Source organism: Equus asinus, chromosome 20, assembly GCF_041296235.1.
Source record: "Equus asinus isolate D_3611 breed Donkey chromosome 20, EquAss-T2T_v2, whole genome shotgun sequence".
Classification (NCBI taxonomy): Eukaryota; Metazoa; Chordata; class Mammalia; order Perissodactyla; family Equidae; genus Equus; species Equus asinus.
The window spans coordinates 39,595,197-39,611,852 of record NC_091809.1 but is presented as its reverse complement, the minus strand read 5'-3'; the positions used below and the strand labels follow the sequence as shown (position 1 = coordinate 39,611,852).

Sequence of the window (16,656 nt, the reverse complement as noted above, 5' to 3'; positions counted from 1 at the left end):
TTAGCAATAGCAGGGAGACATTACCACTTGTTGGCATGAAGAGAAAAAGGAGGGAGCAGTTACTGTAACCATGTAGGAAATAGACATTAAGTTGCTGCTACTGTAGCCCAGGATTAAGGAAGCCAGAGAAATAATACCACAATATCACACTCCTCCTGCCATCTGATTTCCTCTGCCAATGCTGCCATTGGTCTAACCTAACCAGAAACCAGAGAGCAAGGAAGTACATTGACATGATCCATCAGGGAATGCCTTCCAGGTCTTCGAGTAACGTATAAAGGGGCAGAAGTCTGACCTGGAGAGGCACACAGAGAATATCCCAGCTCGTCTCTGCCCCATGCAGTGCCATAACAGTCAGTGGTCATTTCCTCTGCTGACTGACTGCTGTGTGGTGCTAACTCGATTACTGGCTTGTAACATGTTTTCTATGTTTCTGAAACAGTCTCTAGATCCTTAGCTGACCGCTCAGAGCTGCAGATTTCTCCACTCTTGCTTGAAAAGCACAATTTGAAAACAGAGAAATGATTCTGTGTTAAATAATTCCCAAATTCTGTCCTTCATAACCTTGACCTTTTCTATGAGGTCTTCAACCCAGCATTGCCAAATCCTTTAAAGTCCAAGTCTCCGAAGCTCCATACCACCATCTCAGGAGGTACCATGCTTGCTGCTCTCTGAGTCCCAGCACATTTCCCCCACACACTCCACACAATTCTTCAAGAATTTGTCTGGTCATTTAGCCAAGACGGTCTCAACAAAATCCTATACCTCCTACCTTCTTCCAAAAATGTGCTATTTAAAATTAGCCCTTGCAAAGTTCCCTTAAATTTCTGTAGACAGAATCAGATTTTAACATCCCAGACCAGCTCACATTTTAAATTATATCTTCTGGGGCTGAGGGAGGAAGAAAGTGAGCCATAATGGAAAGCAACCAGTATTAGAAATCAAGAGCCTGGGTTCTAGTCACAGTTCAGCTATTGAGTAATTGGGTTACCTTGGGGAAGGGACGTAAGCCCATATCTATTCTCAGAGATGTTAAAGAACTGAATAAAATCATCCTTAAGGTCCGCTAAATGTGAGTATCCTACAGTCTTAAGAATCTTCTTAAAGGACACTTAAAATGGGAAGGGTAAACTTGTTTGAGAAAAAGTTAAAATTTCCTCCATGTAACCAATGGAACCTGAATCATGTATGAAAGGAAAAAAGTCCCTTTCCTAAGTGTTGCTCCTTTCTCAAGAGAATGATTTTTTGCTCAGGATTTTCTTCAGAGCAACTTTGACGTCCTTATTCCTCAGACTATAGATTAATGGGTTGAGCATGGGTACCACAATGGTATAGAATAAAGAGGATACTTTCCCCTGGTTCATAGGTAAAAGAGAAGATGGTTTGAGGTACATGAACGCCCCTGACCCAAAGAAAAGAGAAACTGCAATTATGTGGGAGCTACAGGTGCTGAAAGCTTTGGACCTGCCCTCAGTGGAACGAATATGGAGAATGCTGGAAAGGATGAGGGCATAAGAAATGAAGATGGTAACTGTGGGCACACCAATATCAATGCCCACAACAACAAAAACTACCAGCTCATTTACATAGGTACTGGTGCAAGAGCGTTCAAGAAGGGGAAGGATGTCACACATGTAGTGGTCAACCAGATTGTTGGCACAGAAAGTCAGTTTTACCATGCATGCTGTGTGGGCCATGGCCCCAGCAAACCCCATCACATAGACACCTAATAAAAGAAGTAAGCAGACCTGGGGAGACATGGCAGCCATGTACACCAGTGGGTTACAGATGGCAACATAACGGTCATATGCCATTGCTGACAGGATGAAGGACTCAGAGATGACAAAGAAAAGAAAGAAGAAGAGCTGAGTCATACACCCTGCGTAGGAGATGATGTTCTTCTTTGAGACAAAACTCATCAGCATTTTGGGTGTGATTACAGTGGAATAGCAGAAATCTATGAAGGACAAGTTATAGAGAAAAAAGTACATGGGGGTGTGCAGGTGAGAATTCAGTTCAATCAGTGTTATCAAGCCCAGGTTCCCCACCATAGTGACCACGTAGAAACCCAGAAAAACGAAGAAGAGGGGGATCTGGAGTTCCGGTTGGTTGGTTAAGCCTGCAAGGATGAATTCTGTGGTGGAGGAATTCTCAGCTACCATTCTCACTTAAGGCATTCTGTGGGAATGAGGGAAAGGAGTCACTTAGAGGGAGAGAGAGAGACAACTGTTGCCCTCCCAGCCACCACCCCATTCTTGTAAATTGGACCCATGCAAAGAAATTTTAGACTTCATCAGAAAGGCATTTCCTGAAGCCTATGGGTCCTTTCTCACAGCCACCTAGTGACTCTGCCTCCATTAGAAGGGTAGATGCTGCCAGGATGAAGGGCCCCAACAATGAGCTGAGTCTCGGGGATCTTTACTTTGGTCCCTTTATTATGTCCTTACAACTCCAGTTTCTGCTCAAGTTTACAATAACTGGGGTCAATCTCTGAGCAGAGTCCTCTCAGAGGTTGGAGCCAACTCAACTGTGCCTGGAGTGTCTACCTCCATGGTCGACATGGACAGAGCAGAAAAGTGAAGTGGCCTTTCCCAAGGTCTTTACTACCTGAGGTTGGGGACTTAAGAAAAGTTCAGCTCAGATTCAGTCACTCACCCTCCTTCAGCTTGGAGCTTCAGTGTTGTACTTTTCGATCTAACTCTTATCCTAAGCATAGATCCCTTTAGTTCCTATCCTGTCTGGAGGATCAGAGCTTGGACTGCCTTAGAATTCTTTCTGAGCTAAATAACGCTATTTATCTGATCCAGGCTTTGCCCCAAGACTTTTATCCAACCTGTAGAAGGGAGACAGCATCCTTGCCTGTAATAAGTGCCAGCTGGTGACAGGAGACTTAGTTTTATTCTAGGTTTAGAGATCTGGAGACCTGATTAGAAGTAAAAAGCCAGAGGTTCCCCTGGGATCACAGCCCTAGAAATTAGTTTAAAAAGAAGGACTATTTTCTAGTACCCTTGATAATATCTGAGTTGGCTTTTAGAAACACTTTTATTTGTTCAATTAACATCTACTCAGTAAAAGCAAGTATTTGTGGAAAAACAGTAATTTATTGAGTACTTACTATATATATCCAACATTCTTCCCATCTTGGTGCTTATATACTGACACAGCATGCCAAGATCCAATACCATTTTACATACAATACTTCATTCTAACTTTTCCCCAAATCCTATGAACTGGGTTTTATCACTCTCATTTTGTAGATGAACTAATTCACCAGATGTTAAAGTACAAAAGTCATATGAAATCTAGGTCCATCTGACTCCAAATCTAGTGTTCTTAGTAATTGTGTTTAATATCTCTCTGTGGGAGATAAAGAAATGTATAAAGCAGGGTTCTTGTCTTCAAGGCTCTAACAATCTCTTGGAAAAGATAAGATAGAATACATCTAACTAGATATGTGAAAAAATGTGATAAGATCCAGAAAATGTAGACATAAAATGCTACGTGAGTTCAGAGGACAGCATTCAACACACCACTTGCATTTCTGTTTATCACAGGAATTGTACAAAATCTAGTCCAGGCAGGAACAAACCTCTCCAGTCATCTCTTGGAATTTGAGCTTGACAGTAAAGAACAATTTCCATCAGTTAAGAACAGTTTTTTTTTTCCAAAAGTGCTAAATTGTTGGGATTCTTCGTGATGGCCCATGTCCTCCATCCTCACAGTTCTCTTTTGGGCTCCCAGTACCTTCATGCTGACCCTGATGGCCTTGTAACATCATCTCCCTTTATCCCAACTGGACTCACCAACATTTGTTTCTCTGTTTTGTTTGCTTTGCTCTTTTCCAAACTCCCCTCACTCATGACAAAAGTTATCCCTCTGTGTCCCAGTCTCTCAGAGCCTTGCTTGAGCTCAGTGACAACTAATTCACACTTGCGGGGCCTCATAGATTTGAAGCAATATTAATAATCATCTAATCCTGTGATTCACAAACCTGACTGTACAATTGAATTTGATAATTATATGCTTATTAAAAGTACATATCCTGCTGCTCCAATCCAGACACAATAAATCAGAATCTCCAGGAGTGGGACTTGATAATCTGTTTTCTCTTCTAAAGCTTCCCTGATGATCTGGATATTTAGCCAGGTTTAGGATTCACTCATCTAATCTTCATAGCCTGTGTCTTCTAGACAGGGACATTGAGACCCAAATGATCACAGAGCTGGTTGGTGGTGTAGTCTGAAATAACACATGGGTCTCCAACCTCTCTAGTTGAAGAAGTTCTCCAGCTTATCCAGAAGAAGCCCACCTGGTTTTTAGTTTGGCTAAAATGTTAAGTATAAGTAAAGTGTGTAATTGGACATCAGGCCTGAAGCAGCACCCCAGGGTCATACAGGGGAGAGACTTGGATGTCATGACAGGGAATATGTGTACACTGTGAATCCATGGAACATTTTTAATAGGAGAATGACATAATCAGGGGAGGGTATGATCAGATGTACTGAGGAGGATCAACTAGTCTAATGGGCTACTGGGTGTCAATGACTTGATACAACAGTCCCTCCAGACACTGTTTTATCTGCATTCAGACAAGATGCCTTAACTCAAAGCACAGCAGTGAAATAAGGGATAAGAGAGAGACTTTCAGAACAAGTAAAAGGTTAGTGGAGCAAAAGGTTTTTCTAAGCTTTTAACACATTACAAATCATATAATGTGAGCCTTGCCTTATAGCTGCGGTGTCCTCTACCCTGTACTCTGAACATTTTTCAAGGCCCTGAGTTCAGGTCCCATCACCAAGCTTTCTGTGTTGGACATCTTTTCTGCCTAATTGCATATTACTCAGCCCATCTTTTCAGCTTCTACTGTTGCTACAGCAGCTGGCTGCATGCAGTTGGCACACAACACAGTTCCTTAGCTGCATCACTTACGCCCTGATTTCTGCCCTAGGATGTCTCTGCCACCACATGGGGAATGTCTCTGGGAATCTGCTCAGCCACAGTGAGCACCAGTACATGTGCAATAAGTATGCCCTGTCAAAATGCCAAATGCCAGAAGGAGGAGGATCTCAAATCATTATCAGCTCCCACTGCAATAGAGATTAGCCAAAAAATGCTACAGTAGCTTGTCCTTAGATCTACTGCAGCTCTTCTCATAACATATTACTACTGTCTTTGTGATAATCCATGTGCCTCCATGAACTGTGACGAATAGGAACTAGGTTTATTCACATTTATATCTTTAGAACCAAATGTAGAACCTGACTTGCAGCAGTTCGCAAAACATTTATTAATGTCAGATTCTCAATCTCTTCATCTGCAAAATGGGGATAATGATAACAATTCACAAGGTTATTGTGAAGGTTAAATTAAATCATAAAGTAGAAGAGCCTAGCAAAGAGGGAGACGCTTAGTAGAGCCTTGATGAATGCTTTAGGAAATATACATAAAGCAACTCTAGAATATATATAATTTAGGGAGGAAATGAGAAAGAGAAAAAGCCTGTTAAGACCTAGATGAGCCTGAAGGGGGGAAGAGAGAGGCTAATATAGGATGGAAGAGGAGAGCTGATAGAAGTGAGAAGAGTTCTGAAATAATATTTTTTCTTCAAAACTTTATCTAAAGCCCATCTCCCCATCATAACTTCATCCACAGACAGGACCAGGGTCCTTGATTATTTCACCTTGTCCCTACTTCCTGTCCTACCACCAATGCCCTATTTTTCAAATAATCATACTCTACCACTCCACAAAGCCCTAATAACAAAGTCAAGTGAGATTTCCTTTACAGCCTCCAGTCTTCTCTTTCTGTACCCGTTTCTAGTCTCAGTAAAAATTCTTTCCCAAGTGCTCACAGTCCTCATGTTTGCTCTACCTTTGAGTCTCTGCCAAAACCAGTTCTCAGGAAAGATTGCCCAAATTCCAATAAAGCTTGTTGGGAATCATCCACATTCCACTCCCTCTTCCAGGACATTTTTTTTTTAATATAGACAAAATCTTTAACCAAAAAACAGATCTCTAGTTAGGAATTATCAAGCAGGACTCAATTGATGAATCATACATCTTGGTCAGGATGGGGCAGCTGGAGTCATCATGTAGTAAGTTTATAATTAGAAGCACGGTGGCAGCTACCTGTCCTTCACTTGGCAAGCTAACTATATAACCCCTACATCAGTCCTGTGTATGAATGTGTATGTGTTTTGTGCAAGACTGTTGGGTGACATTTGCACGTACCCAGTGCTTACCATTCCAACACATGGGGGATTATATTTTGATCACTGCTCAATAACAAGAGGCCTCAAGCATGAGTCTTACACTTAGATATTTGTCACTGCCTTCGTGATTACAATAAATCTCAATCCCTGCTCTTATTCCTACTATAGTCAACTCACAATTAAAGAAAATAGATCATTATTACAAACCTGAAATGAGCCCCATGGGAGAGGGGCTCCTTGGGGCACAGAAAGAAAAGAAGACCCAAGCTTCATTAAAAGTTGGCTTTTCTCTAGGAGCCTTAGAGGATTCTTATTTGGATGATAGAACAACTGAGAAAAGTTCCTCTGGATCTATGTCACTTCAGAGCCTGTTGCCATGGGAACTGTGCTTCACAATCTTCTCAACTGGGGCTTCGCTAAAGTCAAGTTCCCCAATGAGCAGATGAAGCCCCAAACAGGAAGCAGTGTAGGAAGAACTATTCTTAACTGTATTCCTTTTGTTACAGAACTGCCCTCTTTCCAAAACTTCAATCTCTATATAGTTCTTCTTTATTTTATTTATTTCTATTTTTCCACTTTTTTTTATTACAGTCTATTTGTGGCATTCCATGTGTGATATGTGTAAATGCAATACAATGTCTCTCATGCACATGCATTAACCCTCAGACTTCTGGTGGTGTGAGGCTGGCCTCAAGTGCATTGACCAACACTACACACCAGAGAAGGCCAAGCACAAGTTACAGTTTCATACGAATAGGAACAGAACCTGACAGAAGAGAAAAGATGGCGGCTGAAAGATCTTCATTTGAAATGTCCTCAGTTAGCTCCTGAGAAAGCAAATATCAGGAGTTATATGGTTCTGCATTATATTTAATCTCAATTTACTTTTGTTAAGCATTTTAAACTCCTTAACATACAAATTTATATATAAAACATATATATATTTAACATAGAATCCTAGAATTAGAAGGGACCTTGGAGGTCTATATTGGGGGTAATTAACATGTATTGAAGCTACATACCAAGCACTCTGCTAGTAGTTTTACATACATTATGTCATTTATAGAAAATTAATAATTTACAGAAAGTACAGATTTGGCGTGCTTAAAAATATCATCCAATGGATTCAAGACTATTAATACTAGTGCTAACATTTTACATTTTTAAAATGCTTTTTAAATGTGTCAGGAACTATTTGAAGTGCTTTACACACATTAATTCAGTTAATTTTTTAAAAATCCTATTATTATCTTTATTAAGAACATTTCCTTAATCAAAGGAATCAAACATGCTTATCTCTTCGGTATGACATGCTGGTCTCCTTAAGCCTCCAGGTATTTGTAGTGATGAAGGAATAAACAAGATTTGCTAGATTAATGATCGTGGGGGAAGAATGGAGAGGAAAGATCCAGTATCAAAGGTGACTAAAATTTCAATCCCAGGACAGAGAAAAAGGGAAGGAAAGGGGCCAAATGTAGAGAATTTAGACCTGACTGTCAAGTGCTGAAAATACATCTAAGAGGGATGGTCAGTCAACACGCTGTCAGTGAGAGATAGGAGCATGGGAGGAGATCATCAAGACATGAACTGGGAATCATGTAAATAGAGACGACTACAGAAACCTCAAGTCAAGGGTTAAGGATGGAATCTTTCAATGCAAGGGGAGAGGAAGTTCTTAGGAAATGTGTCAGAGAAGGCAAGTGTGGTGGCCCTGAGCAGGCTTTGTAGCCAAATGACCTGGGTTCTAATCACATAACTCATTGGCCAAGTAAGTTTATAGTATTTGCTCCAAAGTGGCCCCATCTATAAGCAGAGATGTTAACACCTAATGCATAGGATGGTTTTGAGAATCAACTATCATAATCTTTAATAAGTAGTTTTGAATTAATGAAGTGTCACAGGACACTTATTCCTCCACATCTCTTTTTATCCACTTGGTCCAATTCTGCCTTTTACTTTACATTCAGTTTCAAGAGTGAATTTTCTCATCCCCAACTATATTATAAGCAACTCAAGGCAAGATCATATGTTGTTTAACTTATACACCCAATATTGAAGACAATGGCGAACACACATGTTGCCCATTAATATTTACTAAGTTCAATAGAAAGAAATATAAGTATGGTTCAATAAAAGCCCAAATGTAAAAATTGAGAAATTCAGGGATACATTTATTTTTTCAAATACTGAAGTAATTCATTAGAAGTTTCCTATAAATAGCTATGTGGTAAACCCATTTCCAAAAGATAAATAAATAATATAAATTACACATAACTGGTTTTACTGCAAGTATTTTTGGCATTTTAAATACGCTAATATTAACACTGAACTGGCAGTCATGCTAGATGATGTGTGCTTATTGGGTGTGACCTCCAGGATCAAGATGTTTACAGAATAAAAGGAACCTCCCAATATTTTGAGGACTGGCAAAGGAAAGTTACTCAGTGACAGAAAGAACTGCAAAGCCTTCCCAAGTCAGGAGCTGCCCAGAGCTCAGTTTCATCATAGCCCACAGTTTGGGGCTCTTAAAATAGAAATCCATTTTTAAGTGACATTTATCTCAGGGATATATGTGCTATAATTACCATAACACTGGCAATGTAAAATATGTGATTTCAAGGTGGGTTAAGGGCAAACCATGGTTCCAAGGTTGTGGTAGAGGGAGAAAATGCAAGGAGATAACATAGCCTTATTTAAAGGCAATTTGATGGAGGGAAAGTTATTCTAGGCATTAGTGGGGATGTCTCAACCGATTTAAAAAAATAAATCCTAAAAATGAAGACTCACTAATCTCTTAGAAAGCAAGAAACTTTCCTTGTTGGACAGAGATGTCTCAGAAATCTTGATTGCAGGATGGTGAAGGCTCTCTGCTATTTTTTAACATCTCTACTTGTCAAGAAAGCCACAAAACCCCTATAAAATTTTGTACTTGTGCTTTCCAAAGCTTTCTCTAGGGAACTTTCCTGAAGACTAGTTTTAATCAAGAAGCAATGTGATGTAGTGGAAGGAATCACGTTTAGAAGTCCAAAGATCTAGTTGAGTAGCCTTGGATAAGTAAGAGTGTTTTCCAGTCTGGGAATTCCTCTTCTGTAAACAGGAATATCAAAACCTACCTGATCTACCTCATAATGTTATGTACAGTACAACAGATATCATCTTCTCTGTCCATTATTAAATGTTGAAGTTCCTCAAATTTCCAACCTTACCTTTCTTATCTCCTCATCCCATACAATTTCCCAGACTAATCCAGCCACTCCTATGGTTTAAGTATCATCTACTGATGTGTTAATTATTCATAATTGCTTTAAGTATTCAGTTGCTGATAGGATTCAGAAGACTCAAACCTTTTATACTCACAGACAGCTTTATCACAAGTAAAGGATATAGCAACTGCAGGAGGAGGGTAGGCAATGAAAGGGATCCAGATATTTCTCCCACCACTGGGTTGCACAAGATGCCCTTTGTCTCCAGGTCTTGGACCACCACCAACATACCTGGGAAGTTTGTTGGTACCAACGAATCCAAAGTCTGATAATCTTATAATGAGTAGGTCTTGTAGGCATGGTCCACCTATGTGACCAGCCTGAACCATTGAAAGCCCCCAGGCTCTGCTGAAACCAGGTGCAATTTTTTTATTGTTATTATTATTGTTGAATTATTGTAGTTTAATTATTATTACCAGACAATTTTGGCAAGCTGGTACATTCTGCCCCCAAACAGCTCAGGGATGCATGGTTATAAAACACCATTTATCTTTAGTAAATATACTTCACACCATTGGCCAATGGTCTGTACCATGCCTCAGGCAGTTCTAGAGATAAACATGTGGTCAATCCACACTGGCTAAGATTAACCCTGCTATATAATTGATAGCTGACAAATGTATGTGTCCAGCTCAGTTATGTCCTGTACTGTCAACAGACTATCAGACATCCCCACCTGAATATCTCACAGACAACTAAAACTCAGCCATGTGAAATAAATTTATCTTTTCCCTAAAATGTCCTCCTTCTTGTATGCTTTTTAATGAAGGCAAAATACAAAATCACCAACCAAAATTGACACAATCTTCTTATTCTTTTATGACCTCCCCATTCAGTCCCAAATCATAGCTATTGATTACTGAGCCTTATTGAAACTTAACTTCTCAACTATGATTCAAAAGCCTGTCACTCATTAGTTAGTTTGTTACTATATACAAAGCAAAACTAGCTATTTGGCATGGATACTAAGAGAGCTTCACCTTTTTCTTTTTGATCTTTTAACTTTCATTCTTAATATATATAATGTACCCACATATATATGCATAACTTTGCATTAATGCACATGTGAACATGTAATTTTTTGTGAATGTGCGCATGAGATAAAAGGCCTAAAATTAAGGTCCAACTTTATGTGTTGCCTCAACATCTGGGAGAAACCAGGATGGTCTAGAATGCCCTAACCGTAAGTTCCCCTCCCGACTCTGGTTCCACTGATGAGGTCTCCTAGCCAAACAACCCTCCTTGTCTTGGGGTCCAGGCACAGTCTCTGCTTATCCCTGAGTACCTTAGAGTTTCAGTGCCCTGCTAGCCTGAAGAATTATTCAGACAAGCCAATTATCTTCTCCCATGGGAACTAGGGGGAACCTCATCCTTTTAATACTAGAAAGTCCGCTTCCCACAGCCTCTGGTTGTTCACTCTGTTCTTGAGTGCAACACCTTTGTGGATCTGCATGATGTGCGTGTCCTCCTCACAGGGTTGTGAGTATATTAGTCCCATAACTAGTAAACTTTTGTTAACTCATCTGCCCAATGCTAGATGTTGTATATTCAGCCGTCCCCATAATCATAGGGTGAGGATCCTTCCCTCACTAATGGTGTGAATAGGAGATGATTAAAGTAGTGCAGCTTTTTTGAAAATTTGTCTCAAAGACAGGCTGGCCACAGTACAGATATTACACATGTGACATCTAAAACAAGAAAGTTTTTTTTTTATTATCCTCTTAGTATTTGACTGCTTTTACTCCATTAAAGCTGATACTTTTAGATCCTTCCTAAAATGGGACCCAGGTGTCAACAAACAATGCTTTCATCCAAATTCGTGCCCCCTGTTTCACTTGTTGATAACCTCCTCCCAAATTTGCAGAGGCCCCTGCTGTGTTGGACAAAAAGGTTCAAGCCCTGGAAAAAATTAAAGATAAATCCAAATGCCTGGATGAAAGTCTACATTTGAACAGCATATTAAAATATGAAAAATACTTCCATACATATTTTCCTATATATGCCTTAAAACAACTTGAATTTATTTGATTCTTTCTTCATTTTATCGATAAAGAAATTGATTTGTCATTTTGCAAAAGATAAAACTGAGATTCAAAGGCTAGTCCAAATCCTAATGCCAGGCTCTCTCAGCCACTCCACAGTGCCATTACCAGGATTTGGGATTATGTAGCCTATTTTCTCATACCCTGGCATACATTTGATGATTGCCCAGATGAAAAGGAAGATTTGATTTCTGAAGTGAAGTAAACTACATCAGCAAGTTCAACTAATGAAATAGTCTTTTAGAGTATTTGAAAAAGTTGTAGCCCAAAAGTTCTCAACTTTGGCTGCACAGAAGAATTACCCAAAGCTCCTAAATTCTCATTCCTAGGCCACACTACAAACCAATAAAGCAGAAGTTTTGAGATGAGGCCCTGGCAGCAGCAGTACTTTTTTAAAGCTCCTCAGAAGATTCCAACGTGCGACCAAGACTGAGAATCACCATCATAGGCAGTCAAATCTCCAGACCTTGGGCCCCCTTTCCTCTCACCTTCTTGATATCTGAAATCAAGAAGATCCTGGTTGGTTTGATAGAGAGGAGGAGCACCTATAATAAATTGTCTCATTTCTGCTCAATATCTTCTAGATTGTCCCTTCCAAAAATTCCTTTAATAAAGTTAAAGAAAAATTTATCCCAAACATGGAAAAATGTAAATAGATGATTGATTAATTATTTGATATTGAGCAACAGCATTTTCCAAAATACCTGCTTGATCCTAATCTGATACTCTTGGAGACTATCACAGTGTATTTCTCTAACAATTCGCAACTGATAAAGGGGCAGAGATTTCTAAAGCCTTATAAAGCCTTATAAAGGTGAGAGTTTTGCATAAATTGATGTCATTATGGTTCAATAAAGGAGTTAACTCTAAAGGGAATGTGGTTTTATTGCCCTGTAAGACATTAATCAGTCATATATTTAACATGGCTATCTTATTTCAGCATCTTTTTCCTAATTATCTACATGTATATGTTTGATTTTTTATGTACCTATATAAAATCATATGCTTGTATTTGTGTGTGTGTGTGCCTATACTGCAAATGCTCTTAGCACCAGCTTCTTTGTCTTCCTGCTGGTTGCCTCACTAACAAAATAAATATAATTCTGATATGTGCTAATAACAAGTAAATATTTAAGAGGTGAGCTTTTTCAAATTAATAGCAATAATACGAGTAGTTAACATTTCTTGGGCACTTAATATAAGCTAGACATTGTACTAAGCATTTAAATGGCCTCTCATTTGATTCTTAATGAAATAGATTATGTTATTTCACTAATTTTACAAATGAAGAAACAGAAATTTACGGAAGTCAGTAATTTTCTAGAATTGGCAGAAGTGACAGACCTGGAAGCAAATCTGAATTGTCTTAATCTAGTGACCAAATTCTTCACCATTGATAATTCATTTTCTCTGAGCTTGTAATCTCTCTGTATATTGGCCTAATAGTTTTGCTATAAACATGCACTTCACATTTTAATACCTCCTAAAAAATAGCTTCCTCAGATCCCCTTCTACTATCTGCTCCCGAATCCCTCTCTTCTGTCTTATGTATGACCAAGGAAAGGATACAACCTTAATAATAATCAGGATCTTTATGCCCCTGAGGATGTATTTCTAATACTTCTACCTTTCCTATCACTCTGCCTCAGTAAGTTCAAAACCCACACTTAAAGCAAGAGCTGACACTTACACTGCTCTGTATAGTTTAAAACCCACTTTACACTATATTTTAATCACTCCTTGCAATTCTGGGAGAATATATTATTTCCCTATTTTACAGAAAAGAAAACGAAGGCATATATAACCTCTGTAACCCCAGTGGGGTTCTTTTGCCTCCAAATTTCAAAGTTCTTTATCTTTCTAATATTCTATCCTACCATTCATTCCCTAACATTTCCTGAAGACCTTTGGGTCTAAAAGGAAATTCTAACAGTGAGGTTAAAATATTTTGGAAAAAGACCAGAGTCAGGGATATAAACTATGCACCAAATGCAGGGCAGTGTTGGGGAATGAATCAGGGCCCAGAGCCAAATGTCCCTGGGACAAAGTGTACTACAAGGGAAGGCAATCCTAGCTGAGTTTTGGATCTCCTAACCCAACCCAAACAATAAAATGAAGGCCTTCTGTGCATTTTTTAAAAAATCAAACCAAACTCCACACCAATTAAATGGGTGGCCTGGCCCCACAGCACTCCCTCTCCCTACATACCTCATTAATGAGAGAGCAGCATAAAACCACAGGGCCCCACCTACTCAGAGAGGGCAGCCTGGCACCCATCCCAACCAAAGTCCCAATCTCTGCATCCTCCCCCAGCAACAACCTACTCAAGATCAAGCCTCCCTATAATTGCTAGTGTCATGGCCCATAGTCTTGTATGTTATTTAAAGACTCATCTCCTACTCCCAGCACAGATACTCCTAACTGGAACTGTAGACACTCTGCTCAGAGCCAGCTGCCTAAAACCATCATGTCCTCATTCTGCCCATCCTGGGATTCCATCCTGATAGCTCTGCTTGCGCACACTCAGCAATATCCTGTCACTGACACACACAATTTCAGAGCACATGCTCACAGGTACCCCATTGCCTCACCACCAGGGGCCCACCTCAAGGGACTACGCTGGTGTGTCCCTCGGATCTGACGTTCAAGTTCATAGCTGCAGGCTTCCAGCTATTAATGGTGTTCCTGGCATTTTCCCAAGAGTTCCACTGTAGTGAGTTGTTGCCATGGTCCACTTTTGAATCACAAGCCACAGTTTGAAAGACACTTGTATGAAGCATGCACTTGGGAGGCCAAAGAAGAAAAGGCAAAAAGGTAAGGAAGTTATTATATCATCTTCATAATTGTTAACATCACTTCAAACATTATCGTCTCCATAATTTTTAAATCAAAAACCTAGAAACCAGCTATTTTACCTTCAGGTTAGTTTTTATTACCTTGAGAAATAATATATCTAATCATGTAGGTCTGGCATTTGGGGCACAATAATCCTTTTAGAGCCTCAAAACATTTTAGGAAACACAAGTATTACCTCTGAGCTACCTTTCACTCCCCACTTACAAAGCTGTTGGTTAGATATTATTAGTACCTAACACTGCCTAACGTATAGTATGTGCTGGATAAATGTTGCTTTTACTTCTTCAGTACTTTCCTTTCCATCTCCTATGAACTCTATCCAAACCATTATTATATGTACTGTTTTGGGCTTTCAATTTATTCAGTCACTCCACAATCCCTGTTAAAGAGAATGTGGAACAGCTGGGAACTGGGACACCTGACCTTCCTTTTTCTTGTCATGCTATTTTCCTGTTTCTTCACCATAAAATGGGGGAAAACATCAGTTTCTCTAATATTCTGGGGAATGATAACGGGAAAACCAAAGCCAAAAGCTTTCCCACTGCATTCACATTTTTCCTCCAAGACCATTCCTAACCTATATCACTCCTCTGTATCTAAGCTCAAAATTGAGCCAGTAAATCCTCTAAAAGATGTCACCCATCCCAGGAAGCAGATATCAACATCACACTGCTGGGGTGCTTGTGCCAAAATGCAGGTTAGCAGACATAGTCTGCTGATGCCCTGCCTAGGTCTAGCAACCATTTGGAAAGAGAACTCCCAGACCAGAAGCCTGAGTCAGTGCATTTAGCTAGCCTGGGGCAAACAGAAGAATTAATGCACTCCCCTTTCCTACCATGACACAGCAAGGCCCAACCAGAAAACTTGTTCACTGGAGATGGACAGTGCCTGCCAAATGCAAAAATTTGGAAAGAAGAGAAGTTGCCTCCAGAAAATTCCTGGTGGATTGTGTTCCAATTCTCATTCTCCACTCCAGCAGAGGGCTGCCTGAAAAGAGTATTCCTGTTCCAGGGCTTCCTATCAGGGTTTCTTTCCCAGTAACTTCTGTAGCCAGCAGGGTGCCTTGTGGTCAGCTCACCACAAAAATGATGAGACTGGCCAATACAAGATGACAAGTCCTATTTCCCTGCATTAGATAGACAGTGTGCCTCTCTGTCTATCTGCCTCTAGATGTCTTCTGCCATGTAAGACAGGTGCAACATAACATTCTCTGTTTCATTTGAGTTTCTTTTGTTCATGTTGTAATTCTTCTTCAAATGCTCAGCGGTCCTTGGCTGTTATCTTGAAACTAAGAGTATCCTAAGTTGATAGGATACTCAATGGGCTTGAGGCACACTTGAAAACTGGAGGACTTCACTCTTGAGCAGTTTACGTGGGCTGTGTTATTGGAGGAACCATAACCATAGGTTTTTCCTCATACGTTGGTCAGTTTCACCAGAAAGGATATCCCAATCTCTTAATTTAAGAGGTGGAGGGGAGAGTGGCCTTAAGAGTGATGCTGCCCACATTCAGAGAGTTCAGAGATTAACTCCAGGAATTTCATGAAATCCCTGTCTTTTCAGTTCAATGTCCTTGAGCAGAGCTGTTCCCAGTGTACAGACTCCAAGGTCCCCCTGGTTCAAACTCTCCAAAGAGTAAACTTTAAGACTTCTGCCAGGCTGGGTGGGGAAGGGCAAAAAAATTGCAAAACTGTACCTGTGAGATTGGAGAAAAAATAAGAAAGAAAAACGTGAAATAATATTTCAAAAATTTGTCTGGCATATTAGCTATAAGTAGCAAGTTACTTAAAGTCTGTAAGCTTCATTTACCTTATTTGTTAAGTCAGGTAGTAGAACCCTATTTCATCGTTGTACAGCTCAGAAAGTGGGTCCCTTTTTGGTCCTTACTCATCATATAGATTTTCAAAAAGGCTTTCACTAAATTGTATGTAGAATGTGAAACCTCATATTTCCTCTGGAAAGAAAGAAAATTAGGAGAAAAGAGGAAATTTCTGGTGCTATGCAAAGTGCTTTATATAAATTACATATGTTAATCTTAATAGCAACCATATGAGACTAGTATTATTTCTATTTTACAGGCAACTAAACTGGGTTTAACAAAATGTAATAATCAGCTCAAATTCACATGGTTAGTAAAACACCCAGCAGAGCTACAAACTCATGCCTACCATATCCCAAAAGATTATGCTTTTACCAATGCACTGTGCTGCAATATAACCAAACCTTTGTGTCATAACTCTGATTAGAAACTTGTGGTTAAACGTTAGGTGGGTTCCATATAAGCA

At 39.7% G+C, this 16,656-nt stretch overlaps 1 protein-coding gene across 2 annotated transcripts; it reads right to left on the bottom strand.

Moving 5' to 3' along the window:
* Nucleotides 1-1,229: 1,229 nt before the first annotated feature.
* On the bottom strand, nt 1,230-12,080 carry LOC106836032 (olfactory receptor 8B8). Of its 2 annotated transcripts, XM_070491488.1 has the most exons (2): nt 12,062-12,080; nt 1,230-2,155 (listed from the first exon to the last, which is right to left on the bottom strand). In XM_070491488.1, the coding sequence occupies exons 1-2, from the start codon at nt 12,078-12,080 to the stop codon at nt 1,230-1,232; spliced, it is 945 nt and encodes a 314-aa protein (XP_070347589.1). The 2 variants fall into 2 exon arrangements, with proteins under 2 accessions (XP_070347589.1, XP_014704127.1); XM_014848641.1 differs by lacking the exon at nt 12,062-12,080 and having other exon boundaries at nt 1,230-2,162.
* Nucleotides 12,081-16,656: the final 4,576 nt, after the last annotated feature.